Genomic DNA, 16272 nt, shown 5'->3' with positions numbered 1-16272 from the left:
TCAAAAAAGTGGTTTCACCTATTTAAAATGGGAGATGAGTAGGGGTTTCTTCTCTCAGGTGCTCATGAACTTTTGGAATCCTCTACACTAGAAAGCTTCAATCATGGGGGTCATTGAAGATATCCAAGGCCGAGATTGACAGATAATTGACCTTTAGGCAGTATGAGCAAAGAGTGGGAAAATGGTACTGGAATTGGAAATTGATTGTAAACAAGGTGGGAGAGTGGAAACCTGATTGGATGAGGACTAACCAATCAGAAGGAACAGGCAACGGGGGTATAAATACCACTGAACTAGACATGTCCAGGCATCATCCCTGATGAAGCTGGCAGAGTTTGCCATTGAAAAGTTGGTTACATTCGATACCTGTACCTGTCTGGAAGCCCAAGAAGATTTTGTCACATACTCCAGGAAAGCACTAGTTCTTTTTTCAGTGGGAAAATACATTCACAGGACTAAAAAGATTCACCAGGATGTTTGCCTGCAATGGATGGTTTCAGCTATAAGGAGAGATCAGACAGGCTGGAAATATTCTCACTGCAGGAGGCAGAGGGCTGATCTTAAAAGGTTTTATAAAATTACTAGGGAAAATAGCTGCTCTTTTTCCAAGGAGAGTGAGTTTAAAACAAGAGTTCATATGTTTAAATGATAGGGAAAATATTTAAAGGAACATGTTTTTCATGCCTGGTGGTGGGTAAATGGAATATGCCAATGGAGGTGGTATAGGCAGATACAATCACCACATTTGGGCAGGTAAGTTCAAAGCTCAAGGTAAATTTATTATCAAAATACAGCTGTGTCACCATATAGCCCTGAGATTCATTTTGCTGCGGGCATACTCAGCAAATCTCTAGAATAGTATCTGTAACAAGATCAATGAAAGATCAACCAGAGCTCAGAGGGCAACAAATTGTGCAAATGCCAATATAAATAAGTAGCAAAAAATAAGGAGAACAAGAGACAGCAAGGTAAAGAATCCTTAAAGATAGGCAAATAGAAACTTTATTGATCCCCAAGAAAATTACAGTGTCACAGCGGCATTACAAGTGCACAGATACAGATATACAAATAGTAGAGGTAAGAAAGAATAAAAAATAAGTTACCACAAACAGTCTAACAGGAGGGTCATCACTTCCCTGACTATAGGTTGACTCATTATAGAGCTTAATGGCCGAGGGTAAGAATAACCTCATACAGCACTCTTTGGAGCAGCACAGCTGTCTTAGTCTATCACTAAAAGTACTCTCCTGTTTAGGCAATGTGGCATTCAGAGAGTGAGAAATATTGTCCAAAATTGCCAGGATTTTCCATAGGGTCCTTTGTTCGACTATAGCCTCCAGTGTGTCCAGTTTGATCCCTTTAACAGAACCAGCCTAGCTAATCAGTTTATTGAGCCTGTTGGCATCACCCATGTTGAAGCCATTTCCCCAGCGTACCACCGCACAGAAGTACTGGCGACAACTGACTGGAAGAGCGGGTAAAGGAGAGGCCTGCATATTTCAAACAGCCTCAGTCTCCTCAGGAAGTAGAGGTGACTCTGGCCCTTCTTGTACACAGCCCCTGAGTCAGTGCTCCGCTCAAGTCTGCCATCCAGGTGCACCCCCAGGGACTTGGAGTGAGTTAATTGGATGTGGGAGCATTTCAGTGGATGGACAAGTGAGTGTAGTAATTCCCTATCAATCACAAGCCTGATGGTTGAGGGGTAGTAACTGTTCTTGAACCTGGTGGTGCGAGTCCTGAGGCTCTTGTACCTTCTACCTGATGGCAGCAGTGAGAAAAGAGCATGGCCTGGGTGGTGGAGGTCCCTAATGATTAATGCTGCTTACCTACAACGGCATTTCATATAGATGTTCCTTATGGTGGGGAGGGTTTTATCCATGATGGACTGGGCTATATCCACTACCTTTTGTAGGATTTTCTGTTCAACTCATTGGTGCTTCTATGACTAGTGGGGTACCGCAAGGCTCAGTGCTGGGATGCCAGTTGTTTACAATATATATTAATGATTTAGACGAGGGAATTAAATGCAGCATCTCCGAGTTTGCGGATGACACGAAGCTGGGCGGCAGTGTTAGCTGTGAGGTGGATGCTAAGGGGATTCAGGGTGACTTGGATAGGTTAGGTGAGTGGGCAAATTCATGGCAGATGCAATTTAATGTGGATAAATGTGAGGTTACCCACTTTGGTGGCAAGAACAGGAAAACAGATTATTATCTGAATGGTGGCCGATTAGGAAAAGGGGAGGTGCAACGTGACCGGGGTGTCACTGTACACCAGTCATTGAAAGTGGACATGCAGGTACAGCAGGTGGTGAAAAAGGCAAATGGTATGTTGGCATTCATAGCAAGAGGATTCAAGTACAGGAGCAAGGAGGTTCCACTGCAGTTGTACAAGGCCTTGGTGAGACCACACCTGGAGTATTGTGTGCAGTTTTGGTCCCCTAATCTGAGGAAAGACGTTCTTGCCATAGAGGGAGTACAAAGAAGGTTCACCAGATTGATTCCTGGGATGGCAGGACTTTCATATGAAGAAAGACTGGATCGACTAGGCTTATACTCGCTGGAATTTAGACGATTGAGGGGGGATGTTATTGAAACGTATAAAATTCTAAAGGGATTGGACAGGCTAGATGCAGGAAGATTGTTCCCGATGTGGAGAAGTCCAGAACGAGGGGTCACAATTTAAGGATAAAGGGGAAGCCTTTTAGGATCGAGATTAGGAAAAACTTCTTCACACAGAGTGGTGAATCTGTGGAATTCTCTGCCACAGAAAACAGTTGAGGTCAGTTCATTGGCTATATTTAAGAGGGAGTTAGATATGGCCCTTGTGACTAAAGGGATCAGGGAGTATGGAGAGAAAGCAGGAACAGGGTTCTGAGTTGGATGATCAGCCATGATCATACTGAATGGCGGTGCAGGCTTGAAGGGCCGAATGGCCTACTCCTGCACCTATTTTCTATGTTTCGATGTTTCTATACCAGGTCATGATGCAGTCAATACACCCTCCACTACACATCCATAGAAGTTTGTCAAAGGTCCAAGGCTGTACATGAATAGGAAAGGAACAGAGGGATAAGGTCTAAAAGCAGGAACTTGGCATTAGTGTATATGTTCATTTCAGCTTGGTTGAGTTAGGCTGAAGGGCTTGTTTCTGTTTTGTAGGTTTTTCCTGCCTTATGAAGCTTCATACAGCAATGACAGGGCCAGACGCACATGTGTGGAATTTGAATTCTTCACTTGTCTACTCCACATTTAACTGTTAAATATGAGGCACATTTCATAAGCACCGCTATCACGGTGTTGACAGCTATGCACTAGTGTGTAAAAATACATCCCAGTACAGCGGGCATGAAGCAGCTCTAGAAGTCTACAGATTTCCAAGTTAGTTCATTAAGTCCTTTTAGTTTCTTGTTCTCTGTTTTAATAATACTTTATAACTCCATAAAATGTATAATTCACATTTACTAGTGCAGAGAGAATACAACGTGTTAGGACTTACATTTCAATTTTTTTGTTTTGCAGTGTTCCAAGTCCTCCTTTGGATGATCCTCATCCATATGTTGGAAATATGATAACGTGGTCAGAAAGTTTTCAAATGTGATTTCATCAACTGATTTTGATGGTAAACCCAGGTTTCTAAGTAGATATACCAAGATGTTAGGGTGAAATTATTATGTCATAGGATTTACAACATTTTTAATTTTCTGATTTTTTTTTTGCTGTTGTACAAATTTTGTCCTAGGAAATGAGTTTTTCCCCATTTTAACCACCCATTATTTTCACTTTCAATCCCAAGGTCAAACCAAAGTTGTAGACTATGCTGTTTCTGTGTTGCATTCCAGTTGCATTTTTGTGGTTTCTATAAGATCTTCAGTTTTATTCGGTATTTTCACATATTCTTAATGCTATTACAGTTTGATTACAAGTAACTAGGAGTTTGGGCCAGCTGGTGGTGTGGTGGCATCAGCACCGGACTTTGAGGTGAGTGGTTCTGGGTTCAAATCCGGCCAGTTCCTTACTCACTTTTCCATCTGTGCTGGGTTGAGCGTTGAGCCAAGCAACTTGGCCTTGTAAAAAAATGGACAAAATGCAAAAGAGACAACAAAGCACAGGGAGGAGTAACATAACATTTAAGAGTTTAGGGAGACTTCCATTCTACTAATCTGCATTTGATTTGTAACCGAATGAAATTAACACGGACCAGCCCTCCAAAGTGCATTAATGGTTGTATCAGGCAGCAATCTATAACCAACGTTATTTTAAAAAGCTGGATACTTACCTCCCATCAAAAAATGCATTGACGATTCTTGACTTAATGGGATTATTGTCCAAATCCTGAATGCTATCAAAGCTACTTTTGCTGTAAGCACAAAGTGGATAGGTACTTGGTGTGAGTGTGCAGCTGATCAGGGAAAATTTCCAATACAAAGATTATTTACAAGATGATAATTTTCCAGAAGAATATATTACCTCAGTGTAGGCTTCCCATCAGATAGGTGTAAGAACCTTCTATGGAGAATTTCAATTTGCTCTGAAGAAACTGGAAAGAATGAAATTCTACATATGAGATCTCTCAGCCACAGAGCCACAATCCCACCCTTAACACCCTGTGCGGTTTCCTGCATTGTAGAACTGACCAGGTAATTGCAAACCTATAATTCTCTGTTTGCTTCTCTCCATAGATGCTAGATGCTGCCTGATCTGCTGAGTACCTTCAGCATTTGGTGCATTGCTCATTAATCTCAATCTATTATTTTAGACCTCAGTTTAAATAACTAGGAGGACACTTCCAATGAAATATGATACAGCCATACCCTCCTGCATGACTTCAGAGATTTAGTTCACATAAACCAAAATGTAAACTGGACGGTTCCACAAATACGAAAAAGTCTGCAGATGCTGGAAATCCAAGGCAATACACACACACACAAAATGCTGGAGGAACTCAGCAGGTCAGGAAGCACCTACGGAAAGGAGTAAACAGTCAGTCCATAGCCTCCTCTACTGCCACATTGAGGCCATACTCGCGTAGGAGGAGCAACACCTCACATTCTCTTTGGGTAGCCCCCAAACTGGTGGCATGAACGTTGCTTTCTCAAACTTTTGGTAATGCCTCCCCCTCCTCTCCTTCACCATTCCCCATTCTTGTTTCCCTCTCATACCTACTCTCTAGTGCTCCTCCTCCTTTCCTGTCTTCCATGGTCTTCTGCCCTCTCCGATCAGATTCCCCCCTTCTCCAGCCCTTTATCTCTTCCACCAATCAACATCCCAGTTCTTCACTTCACCCCGCCCCCTCACCCGGTTTCACCAATCACCTTCTACCTTCCACTCCCTCCCCCCACTTTGGCTTCCTCCCCTTCCTTTCCAGTCCTGAAGAAGGGTCTCATTCCGAAAAGTCTCTTTTCTGTAGATGCTGCCTGACCTGCTGAGTTCCTCCATCATTTTGTTTGTGTTGCTTCAGATGATTCCACGGTTCCTAACCATTTTTTAAAAATAACCTGTTTTTTTATTGGGCTGAAATTTAAGGCTAGCAACACCATGTTTGACTCAAAGAGTTCTGTAAATAATTATCTTGTTAATTACAGAGGGGGCTTTCTCTTCTCAGTAATTAGTTGTTGGGGTGCTGCAATTTGTATTTAAATAAAAAAAGGTGAAGTTGGCACTTGTGTGTCACCAGTTAGATAGTAAGGCTTGGAACAACCACTGCACTTTCGAAGATATTTAGGTAATGTGTATAAATGCTATGTAAGAAAGCAGAAAAAAAGTAAAACCACTTATTTGTGGAGTCCAGGTGAAGAACAAGCTTTGTAATGGTGCTGTTGTTACTGTTAGTACCGAGTGTTGGGTGGGAGTTTTGATGATAGGAAACTACTGTTCCTGGTGGACTCTCCAACTTGAACAACACAATTTGAGTGCAGGAGCTGCTGGTGTTGAAGCTACAGTATTCTGTCGGTGATTAAGGAGAGTGGAGAGAGCCGGGACATGCAGTAGAATTATGGAGCGTGCAAACAGGCCATTCAGCCCCTTGTGTGCACCCTAACCCGCAGGGATCTATCCACTCAATGCTTTTATTCTGGTATTTGGCTGATGGGTGATTCAAAAGTTGGGTTTATTTATGATGTGTACTTCGAAACGTACTGAAGTGTGTCATTTGCGTGAACGGCCGACACCCGCAAGGGTGTGCTGGGGGCAGACTGCAAGTGTCGCCACACGTTCGGTCACCAACGACTGCTCTCATCGAGACACTTGTTAAATGCTCTCAGTGACTCTGCTTCCACCAGGCTCTCAGACTGTGTGTATAATGGGTATTCACCACCCTCAGGGTGAAAATGTCCTGCACAACTCCCTTCTAGATCTGTTATCCCCTCTCCCATAGGATTTCTGAACAGTCCATGAACAGTCCATCCACTGTTCCTCATCTACATTCTTTATTTATCAATCTGTCTGCCTGCTGCTGTTTCTGGTAACGATCTGTTAAGTCTGCACCGTGCTGCTGCCAAAAAACAGCATTTTTTTAAAATACATATCAAGCGTGGCCCCTCTTAATCTCCGCTGTTCCAGAAATAAACTGACCCAGCCTCACCAGTCTCCGGGGAGTGGAAAGGGGAGGGAGGGGCCGCTCCCTGCAGGCTGCACAGTGCAAGTGTGTGGGAGGCCCATCCTCCTCGTGTCTCGCTCCGTGCTCCTTTAGCCAGAGAGCTGCCCTTGAATCTGCTGGGTTCAGGCACCCCACACGCCAGCCTGGCCCGTTCCTGAGGGCACACTGCTCAGGAGGGGCAGTGGGCTAGGTTTAGCGTCAGGCTACAGAGCAAGGGAGGGCATGAGGAAGTTTGGGGAGGAAATGCTGATGGGGGAGGCTAGTCGGGTGGGCAAAAACTTGCTCGTTACAGGAAAGGAAGAAGAAAAACAAACCAGACACACACGAACACGTTTCTGAATCACTGGGATCTCTTCTGGGGAAGGAACTATATGTACAAAGAGGACAGGTTATAGCTGAACCCGAAGGAGACCAATATCCTTGTGGGCAGGTTTGCTAAAACCGTTGTGGAGGATTTAAGCTAATTTGGTAGGGGACTGGGAACCAGAGTGACGGGGCTGAGGATGGGGCAGTTGGCATACACGTCGATTCTGTGTGTAGTGAGACTTTGAGGAAGGACAGACAAATGATAGGACAAAATTGCAGTCAGTGGAATGAGATGAAGTGTAACATGGGGGCAAGATCAAAAAGGGTGATGAGTACCGGACTGAAGTTGTTATATTTGAATGCATGCAGTATAGGGAATAAGGTAGCTGATCTTGTAGTACAGTTAGAGATTGGCAGATATGACATTGTGAGTATCACTGAGTTGTGGCTGAGGGAAGATTATAGTTGGGAACTTAACATCCAAGGATACACATTGTATCAAAAGTACTGTCAAGTCGGCAGAGGGGATAGCGTGGTTCTGTTGGTAAAAACTGAAATTGAATCTTTAGAAAGAGGTGATATAGGATCAGAAGATGTAGAATCCCCATGGGTAGAGTAAGGAACTGCAAAATACCCTGATGGGAGTTATATGCAGGCCCCCAAACCGTAGCTAGGAAGTGGGATATAAATTACAATGGGAGTTGGAAAAGGCATGTAATAAGGTCATGGGGGATTTCAGTATATAGGTAGATTAGGAAGGTCAGGTTGGTGCTGGATCCTAAGAGAGGGAATTTGCAGGATGCCAAGAAGTTGGCTTTTTAAAAACAGCTTGTAGTTGAGCCCAGGAGAGGAAAGACAATTGTGGATTGTGCAATGAATTAAAGATTTGATTAGGGGGCTTAAGGTAAAGGAACCCTTCAGAGGCAATGATCAGAATATGATAGCATTCACCCTGCAGTTTGGGAAGATAAAATCAGATGTATCAGTATTACAATGGAGTAAAGGGAATTACAGAGGAACTGGCCAAAGTTGATTGGAAGGGGACACTAGCGGGGATGATGGCAAACAGCAATGGCTGGAGCTTCTGCAGGCAATCAGTAGGTGCAGGAGATAGATATATCCCAAAGATGATAGGGAGGATGAGGCAACTGTGGATGACAAGGGATCAAAAAAGGTTCAGCAAAAATTAGTTGGAAGTTAGAGGATTTGGAAGCTTTTAAAAACCAACAGAAGACAACTAAAAAAAAGCCAAGTGGAGCGAAAAGATGAAATATGAAGGTAAGCCAGCCAATAACATAGAAGAGGATAGCAGAATCATTTTCAGATATATAAAAAGTAAAAGAGAGGTCAGAATGGATATTGGACTGCTAGAAAATGGTGCTGGAGAGATCGTAATGAGGTCAAACAAATGGTGGACAGACTTATTTAAGTATTTTCCATCAGTCTTCTTTGTGGAAGACACCAACAGTCTGTCAAAAATTTGAGAGGGTGAAGGGACAGAAATCAGTATAGTTGCTATTATTAACAAGAAGATGATTGGGCAGCTGAAAAGTCTGAAGGTAAGTCACCTGGACCAGATGAACTACACTCTAGCATTCTAAAAGAGGTAGCTGAAGAGATTGTGGAGGCATTAGGAATGATCATTCAAGAATCACTAGATTCTGGCATGGTTCCAGATTACTAGAAAATTGCAAATGTCACTCCACTCTTTACGAAGGGAGGGAGACAGATGAAAGGAATTCTTAGTGCAGTTAGGCCGACTTTAGTGGTTGAGATGTTGGAGTCCATTATTCAGGATGTGGTTTCGGGGTATTGGAGGCACATGATAATGTAGGCCTCAAGTCAGCATGGGGAAACCTTGCCTGAGAAATCTGCTGGAATTCTTTGAGGAAATAACGGGCAGGGTAGACAAAGGAGAGTCAGTGGATGTTGTTCACTTGGCTTTTCAAAAGGCCTTTGAGAAGGTGCCGCACATGAGGCTGCCTAACAAGATAGAAGGCCATGGTATTGCAGGAAAGATACTAACACGGATAGATGAATACAAGGCAGGAGGCAAGGAATGGGAACAAATAGGGCCTATTCTGGTTGGCTGCCGGTGACTTATGGAGTTCCATAAGGGTCAGTATTAGGACTGCTTCTTTTCATGTTATCGGCCAACAATTTGGATGATGGAATTGACGGCTTTGTAGCCAAATTTACAGAGAGTGCAAAGGTAGGTGGAGGGTGGCGGTGAGAAAGCAGGAAGCCTGCAGATTGAAAGAATGGGCAAAGTGTCAGATGAAACACAGTGCAGTAAAGTGTACAGTTATTGCCCTTGGTAGGAGGAATAAAAGCATAGATTATTTTCTAAACTGGGGAGACAATTCAAAAAGCAAAGGTGTAACAGGGCTTGGGAGTCCTTGTGCAGGATTCTGTAAAGGTTGACTTGCAGGTTGAATCAGTGGTAGAGAAGGCAAATTCAATGTTGGTATTCATTTTGAGAGGCGAGAGTATAAGAGCAAGGATGTGATGCTGAGGCTTTACAAGACATTGGTCAGACTGAACATGAAGCATAGTGAGTAGATTTGGAAACGCAAAATAATCTGCAGATGCTGGGGTCAAAGCAACACTCACAACACGCTGGAGGAACTCAGCAGGTCGGGCAGCATCCGTGGAAAAGAACAGTCGACGTTTTGGGCTGGAACCCTTCGTCAGGACTGAAGAGGGAAGGGGCAGAGGCCCTATAAAGAAGGTGGGGGGAGGGTGGGAAGGAGAAGACTGGTAGGTTCCAGGTGAAAAACCAGTAAGGGGAAAGATAAAGGGGTGGGGGAGGGGAAGCAGGGAGGGGGTAGGCAGGAAAGGTGAAGAAAGAATAGGGGAAAGCACAATGGGTAGTGGAAGGAGGCAGAACCATGAGGGAGTTCCTTTACTGCCATGATGAGGCTAAACTCAGGTTGGAGGAGCAACACCTCATATACCGTCTAGGTAGTCTCCAGCCCCTTGGTATGAACACTGAATTCTCCAACTCTGCTCATTCCCTCCCCCTTCCTGTTTCACTCTGCCCCCTCCCCCAGCTGCCCATCACCTCCCTCATGGTTCCAGCTCCTTCTACTACCCATTGTGTTTTCCCCATTCCTTCTTCACCTTTCCTGCCTACCCCCTCCCTGCTTCCCCTCCCCCACCCCTTTATCTTTCCCCTTACTGGTTTTTCACCTGGAACCTACCAGCCTTCTCCTTCCTACTCTCCCCCCACCTTCTTTAAAGGGCCTCTGCCGCTTCCCTCTACAGTCCTGACGAAGGATTTCGGCCCGAAACGTCGACTGATCTTTTCCACGGATGCTGCCCGACCTGCTGAGTTCCTCCAGCGTGTTGTGAGTGAGCAGTTTTGGGCCTTTTATCAAGAAACAATGTGCAGGCATTGGAGAAGTTCCAGAGAAGGTTCGCCATAATGATTCTAGGAATGAAAGGGTTTAATGTATGAAGCTCTGGGCCTGAACTCGCTGGAGGTGTTTGATAGGTTCCTGAAGTTCTGGGGAGAAGGCAAGAGAATGGGATTGAGAGGTATAATAAATCGGCTGCGATGGAATGGCGGAGCAGACTCGATGGGCTGAGTGGTTAATTGGTCTTATACACGCACCTTATAAACAAACACATATACACGTACTCAGACACGACACACACATAGTTAACAAAGCGGGCATCCGCGGGCTTACCTGCACTCAAGGAATTTTTCAGTTGATGGTGCTGCGCGAAATCAGGACGGTGGGTTTGTGGGGCTCCCGCAGCCACCTCGAACAGCAGGAAGATTCATCCCGCGGCGGACGCTGCCCGACCAGAAACGCTTCCAGTATTTTGTGGTGCACTAACTGGAAGCAGCCGGGAGTGAGTGACCTTTACAGACCGCTGGGCTGTAAGGCTCCGGTTTGGTGCCCGGTTGACGTGTACTTCTGGCCGATCTCAGTCCCGCACGGTGGCTGCGGGGCGATTCCTCTTCGCTGATCGGGGGAATTCGGCCAGCTTCCCCCCCGGTAATGTGGGGGATAGCGAGGGGGAGCTGCCCACTTGCACAGCCCCCAAGCTGAGTGGGCGCTCGCCAGCGAGTCTCCCGTGACAGGTGGGAGAAGCATCTTCGCTCGTTTGAAGGGGCCCACCGCGCACACAACACACACGCAGATCTGGAGGTGGATGGAGCGGAATGAGCCGTCATCGTGCTTACCGGCAATTCCCTGAAATGCGACTAAAGGGAAAGCAAACAAACCCCGTACCAACCCAGTGCTGATCACCCGCTCCCAGGGAAGCAAGGAGTTTGCTGTGCAATCGAAACTCCGCCGCATTCACAACTGAGCTGGAAACGCGCGACTGGACTTACAGCCGGTCGAGTCGGAAAGACTGCGAGCTTCCCTGGCAGACAGTGAAGGCGATGCTCCCATCGTGTTCCCCTCAGGACCAGCAGATTCACCGATCTGGAAACTCACCAGCCCCGACGACGGAACTGGCACACCCGTGATCCGATCCTTTTCACGTTGCGGAATCCGAGTGTAGCGTCGAGCTTCTGTAAAGGATCCCTCTGGGTCCTACTGCTCACACGCTTTCAGTTTAAATCTAAATACCATCCCGCGTTCTTCAACGTAATCCATGCGCTGGAGAAAGACCGTACACCTCCCCCTCTCTGTTAGTGATCCAGCTCCCTTTTCAACGCGACAAGCGAATCTGTCTTCACTGCTGTTCCTTCAGACCCTCACCCCCCACTGGCGACTTTTGTTCTTTTGCTAATCACCTTCAGTTTACGGCCCTTGATTTTGATCGCTACGCTAATGGAGCAGTTTCTGCCCACACCTGTGATCTTAACGATCTCTATTAAACCACCTCACACCTCCCCCAGTTCCAAGCAGAACAACCCCAGTCCCCAGACTGTCCACACAATGAAGTCCCTCTCCCTGAAATGGCTTTGTAAATCTCTTCTCCACCCTCTCTAGTGTTTTCCCATCTCTATTAGCGCATCGTGCCCAGAACTGGATACAAAACACCATGTGTGGCTAAACCAGGGTTCAAATTGACTTACAACAGACATCAAAGTTGCTGGTGAACGCAGCAGGCCAGGCAGCATCTCTAGGAAGAGGTACAGTCGACGTTTCAGGCCGACTCCCCTCGTCAGGACTAACCGAAAGAAAAGCTAATAAGAGATTTGAAAGTGGGAGGGGGAGGGGGAGATCCAAAATGATAGGAGAAGACAGGAGGGGGAGGGATGGAGCCAAGAGCTGGACAGGTGATAGGCAAAAGGGATATGAGAGGATCATGGGACGAGAGGCCCAGGGAGAAGGAAAGGGGGGGGGAATCCAGAGGATGGGCAAGGGGTATAGTCAGAGGGACAGAGGGAGAAAAAGGAGACGGAGAAAGAATGTGTGTATAAAAATAAATAATGGATGGGGTACGAGGGGGAGGTGGGGCATTAGCGGAAGTTAGAGAAGTCAATGTTCATGCCATCAGGTTGGAGGCTACCCAGACGGAATATAAGGTGTTGTTCCTCCAACCTGAGTGTGGCTTCATCTTTACAGTAGAGGAGGCCATGGATAGACATGTCAGAATGGAAATGGGATGAGGAATTAAAATGTGTGGCCACTGGGAGATCCTGCTTTCTCTGGCGGACAGAGCGTAGGTGTTCAGCAAAGTGGTCTCCCAGCCTGCATTGGGTCTCGCCAATATATAGAAGGCCACATCGGGAGCACCAGACGCAGTATATCACCCCAGCCGACTCACAGGTGAAGTGTCGCCTCACCTGGAAGGACTGTCTGGGGCCCTGAATGGTGGTGAGGGAGGAAGTGTAAGGGCATGTGTAGCACTTGTTCTGCTTACAAAGATAAGTGCCAGGAGGGAGATCAGTGGGGAGGGATGGGGGGGACAGATGGACAAGGGAGTCGCGTAGGGAGCAATCCCTGCGGAAAGCAGAGAGGTGGGGAGGGAAAGATGTGCTTAGTGGTGGGATCCCGTTGGAGGTGGCGGAAGTTACGGAGAATATGTCGGACCCGGAGGCTGGTGGAGTGGTAGGTGGTTTTTAAATTGACTTCCTTGGTCTTCTGTTCTTTGCATCTGTTCATAAACCTTGGGATCTAATTTACACCTTCTCAACCTGCTCTGCATTTTCAGTACTGATAACAGGTCTCAGCCCAAGACATTGACTGCTTATTCCCCGGCATAGACACTGCCTGACCCGTTGAGTTCCTCCAGCACTTTGTGCACCTGTTGCTCTGCATTTTCAATGACATCTGCATCTCCAGATCTCTGTTCCGTTGCCACTTTTAGAATAAACCTTTAGTTTTAACAGTCTCTTCTCATTCCTCCTACAAGATCATAACCCCATATTTCTCAGCATTCACTGTCATCTTCCACTCTCCTCCTACTCGCCTCTCTTCTACTCCTTGTAGGGTATCATTATCCTCCTGATTGTCACAGTTCCCTATAGTGTTGACTGAGCTGTTCTTGAATTAGTCCACCCATTGTTGAGACTGTATGCTTCATCATTAGAACATTCAGTATTAGAACAGAGATGAGGAGGAATTTCTCAAGCCAAAGGGTGCTGGATCTTTGGAATTCATTGCCAAGGACGGCTGTGGAGGCTAGGTCATTTGCCATATTTAAAGCAGAGCTTAACACGAGGAATTCTGCAGATGCTGGAAATTCAAGCAACACACATAAAAGTTGCTGGAGAACGCAGCAGGCCAGGCAGCATCTCTAGGAAGAGTTACAGTCGACATTTCGGGCCGAGACCCTTCGTCAGGACTAACTGAAAGAGGAGTTAGTAAGAGATTTGAAAGTGGGAGGGGGAGGGGGAGATCCAAAATGATAGGAGAAGACAGGAGGGGGAGGGATGGAGCCAAGAGCTGGACAGGTGATAGGCAAAGGGGATACGAGAGGATCATGGGACAGGAGGTCCGGGGAGAAAGACAAGGGGTGGGGGACCCAGAGGATGGGCAAGGGGTATAGTCAGAGGGACAGAAGGAGAAAAAGGAGAGTGAGAGAAAGAATGTGTACAAAAATAAATAACGGATGGGGTACGAGGGGGAGATTTATTTATATACACACATTCTTTCTCTCTCTCCTTTTTCTCCCTCTGTCCCTCTGACTATACCCCTTGCCCATCCTCTGGGTTCCCCCCCCACTTTGTCTTTCTCCCCGGACCTCCTGTCCCATGATCCTCTCGTATCCCCTTTGCCAATCACCTGTCCAGCTCTTGGCTCCATCCCTCCCCCTCCTGTCTTCTCCTATCATTTTGGATCTCCCCCTCCCCCTCCCACTTTCAAATCTCTTACTAACTCTTCCTTCAGTTAGTCCTGACAAAGGGTCTCAGCCTGAAATGTCGACTGTACCTCTTCCTAGAGATGCTGCCTGGCCTGCTGCGTTCACCAGCAACTTTGATGTGTGTTGCTTAAAGCAGAGGTTGATAGGTTCTTAGTTAGTAAGGGTGTCAAAGGTTACAGCGCAAAGGCTGGAGAATGGGGTTGAGAGGGATAATGAATCAGTCATGATAGAATGATGGAGCAGACTCAATGGGCTGAATGGCCTGTTTCTGCTCCTGTGTGCTATGGTCTTATGGTCTTACTGTCACCCTCTCCACCCCCACCCCCGACATTTCAAATTTCACATCATCCCCATGAGTATTTGGCTTTCAGTCTAGTAATAAAATTAATTTAAATATATTAAATGTTCATGCAAATCTCAGGAAACAGCATAAGGTAGGGGTTGCTAACTTTTTTTTAATATAATTTTTATTAAATTTTCAAAAAGAATACATGAAAAGATAAAATCTACCCATCCCCCCCACCCCATATATATAGTCCTACCTAAAAGAAAGAAAGAGAAAAAAAAAAGAGCCGCCTGGGTATTGGAAGGTTTCCACATGCTCCATGGGATTCAAAATAAATTTGGTATAATTATTCGTTACTTTCCCCAAGTAACCAAATTCTTTGTCGGAGCACTTAAATATGACATCCTATCTTTTGTAAATAAGGGCGCCAAATATTCAAGAATGTTACATAATTATCTCTTAAATTATAAGTAATTTTTTCGAGTGGAATAGAACTAGCCATTTCATTATTCCAACGATCCATACTTAAATACGAATCAGATTTCCAAGTAACTGCTATAGCCTTCTTAGCTACTGCCAATGCAATTTTTATAAATTCTTTCTGATATTTATTCAATTTAAGTTTCGGTTTTATCCCTTCAATATCACCTAATAGAAATAATACAGGGTTATGTGGAAGTTGAATTCCAGTAATTTGTTCCAATAAGACTCTTAAATTTATCCAAAAGGGTTGAATTTTAAAACAAGATCAAGTAGAATGTAAAAAAGTACCAATTTCTTGATTACACCGAAAACATTTATCAGATAGATTTGAATTTAATCCATTTATTTTTTGTGGTGTAATATATAATTGGTGTAAAAAATTATATTGTACTAATCTAAGTAGAACATTTATTGTATTTGTCATACTGTCCAGACAAAGTCTTGACCAATTTATTTCATCAATATTAATATTCAGATCTGTTTCCCATTTTTGCTTTGACTTATGGGTTCCTTGTTTAATTGTCTGTTCTTGAATCAAATTATACATACAAGAAATAAATTTTTTAATTTTCCCTTTTTGAATTAAAATTTCAATTTCATTAGCTTTTGGCAAAAACATTGTTTGACCCAGCTTACCTATTAAGTAAGCCCTTAACTGAAAGTAACAAAAGAAAGTATTATTAGATATTTTATATTTATCCTTTAATTGTTCAAATGACATCAATATACCTCGCTCAAAACAATCTCCTATAAATTTAATCCCTTTTTGGTACCAATTATATAAAAGTTGATTGTCCATTGTAAAAGGAATAAGTCTGTTTTGAAACAAAGGTCTCCTTGCTAATAGAGATTTCTGTGTTTCCTTATCAACATTTATCTTATTCCATAGATCAATCAAGTGTGTTAATATAGGAGATTCTTTCTTTTCCCGTATCCATTTAGATTCCCATTTATATATAAAATCTTCAGGTTTATTTTCTCCTATCTTATCTAGTTCTATTTTAATCCATGCTGGTTTTTGATCATCGAAAAAAGATGCAATAAATCTAAGTTGATTTGCTTTATAGTAATTTTTAAAGTTTGGAAGTTGTAACCCTCCTAACCTAAATTTACATGTCAGTTTTTCCAATGATATTCTTGACATTTTACCTTTCCAAAGAAATTTTCTCACAGATTTATTTAACTTGAAAAAATTTCTGTGGCAATTGTATTGGTAATGTTTGAAACAAATACTGTAATCTCGGAAATATATTCATTTTTACAACATTGACTCTACCTACTAATGTTATTGGTAGTATCATCCATTTGTCAAGATCTTCTTGAAT

At 44.3% G+C, this 16272-nt stretch overlaps 1 protein-coding gene across 1 annotated transcript in view; it reads right to left on the bottom strand.

The window, feature by feature from the left end:
- Positions 1 to 11438, bottom strand: part of tesca (tescalcin a) — a 49272-nt gene extending 37834 nt beyond the window's left edge. The window contains exons 1-4 of the mRNA XM_063034611.1: positions 11252 to 11438; positions 4470 to 4539; positions 4279 to 4359; positions 3499 to 3635 (exon numbers count right to left, since the gene is read on the bottom strand). Coding sequence (XP_062890681.1) covers positions 3499 to 3635; positions 4279 to 4359; positions 4470 to 4539; positions 11252 to 11312 — 349 coding nt within the window. The 5' untranslated portion in view covers positions 11313 to 11438. The remainder of the gene's footprint in view (positions 1 to 3498; positions 3636 to 4278; positions 4360 to 4469; positions 4540 to 11251) is intronic.
- Between the last annotated feature and the right edge of the window lie 4834 nt (positions 11439 to 16272).

This window comes from Mobula hypostoma, chromosome 27 (genome assembly GCF_963921235.1).
Source record: "Mobula hypostoma chromosome 27, sMobHyp1.1, whole genome shotgun sequence".
Taxonomy (NCBI): Eukaryota; Metazoa; Chordata; class Chondrichthyes; order Myliobatiformes; family Myliobatidae; genus Mobula; species Mobula hypostoma.
This window is presented reverse-complemented; position numbering and strand designations above follow the sequence as displayed.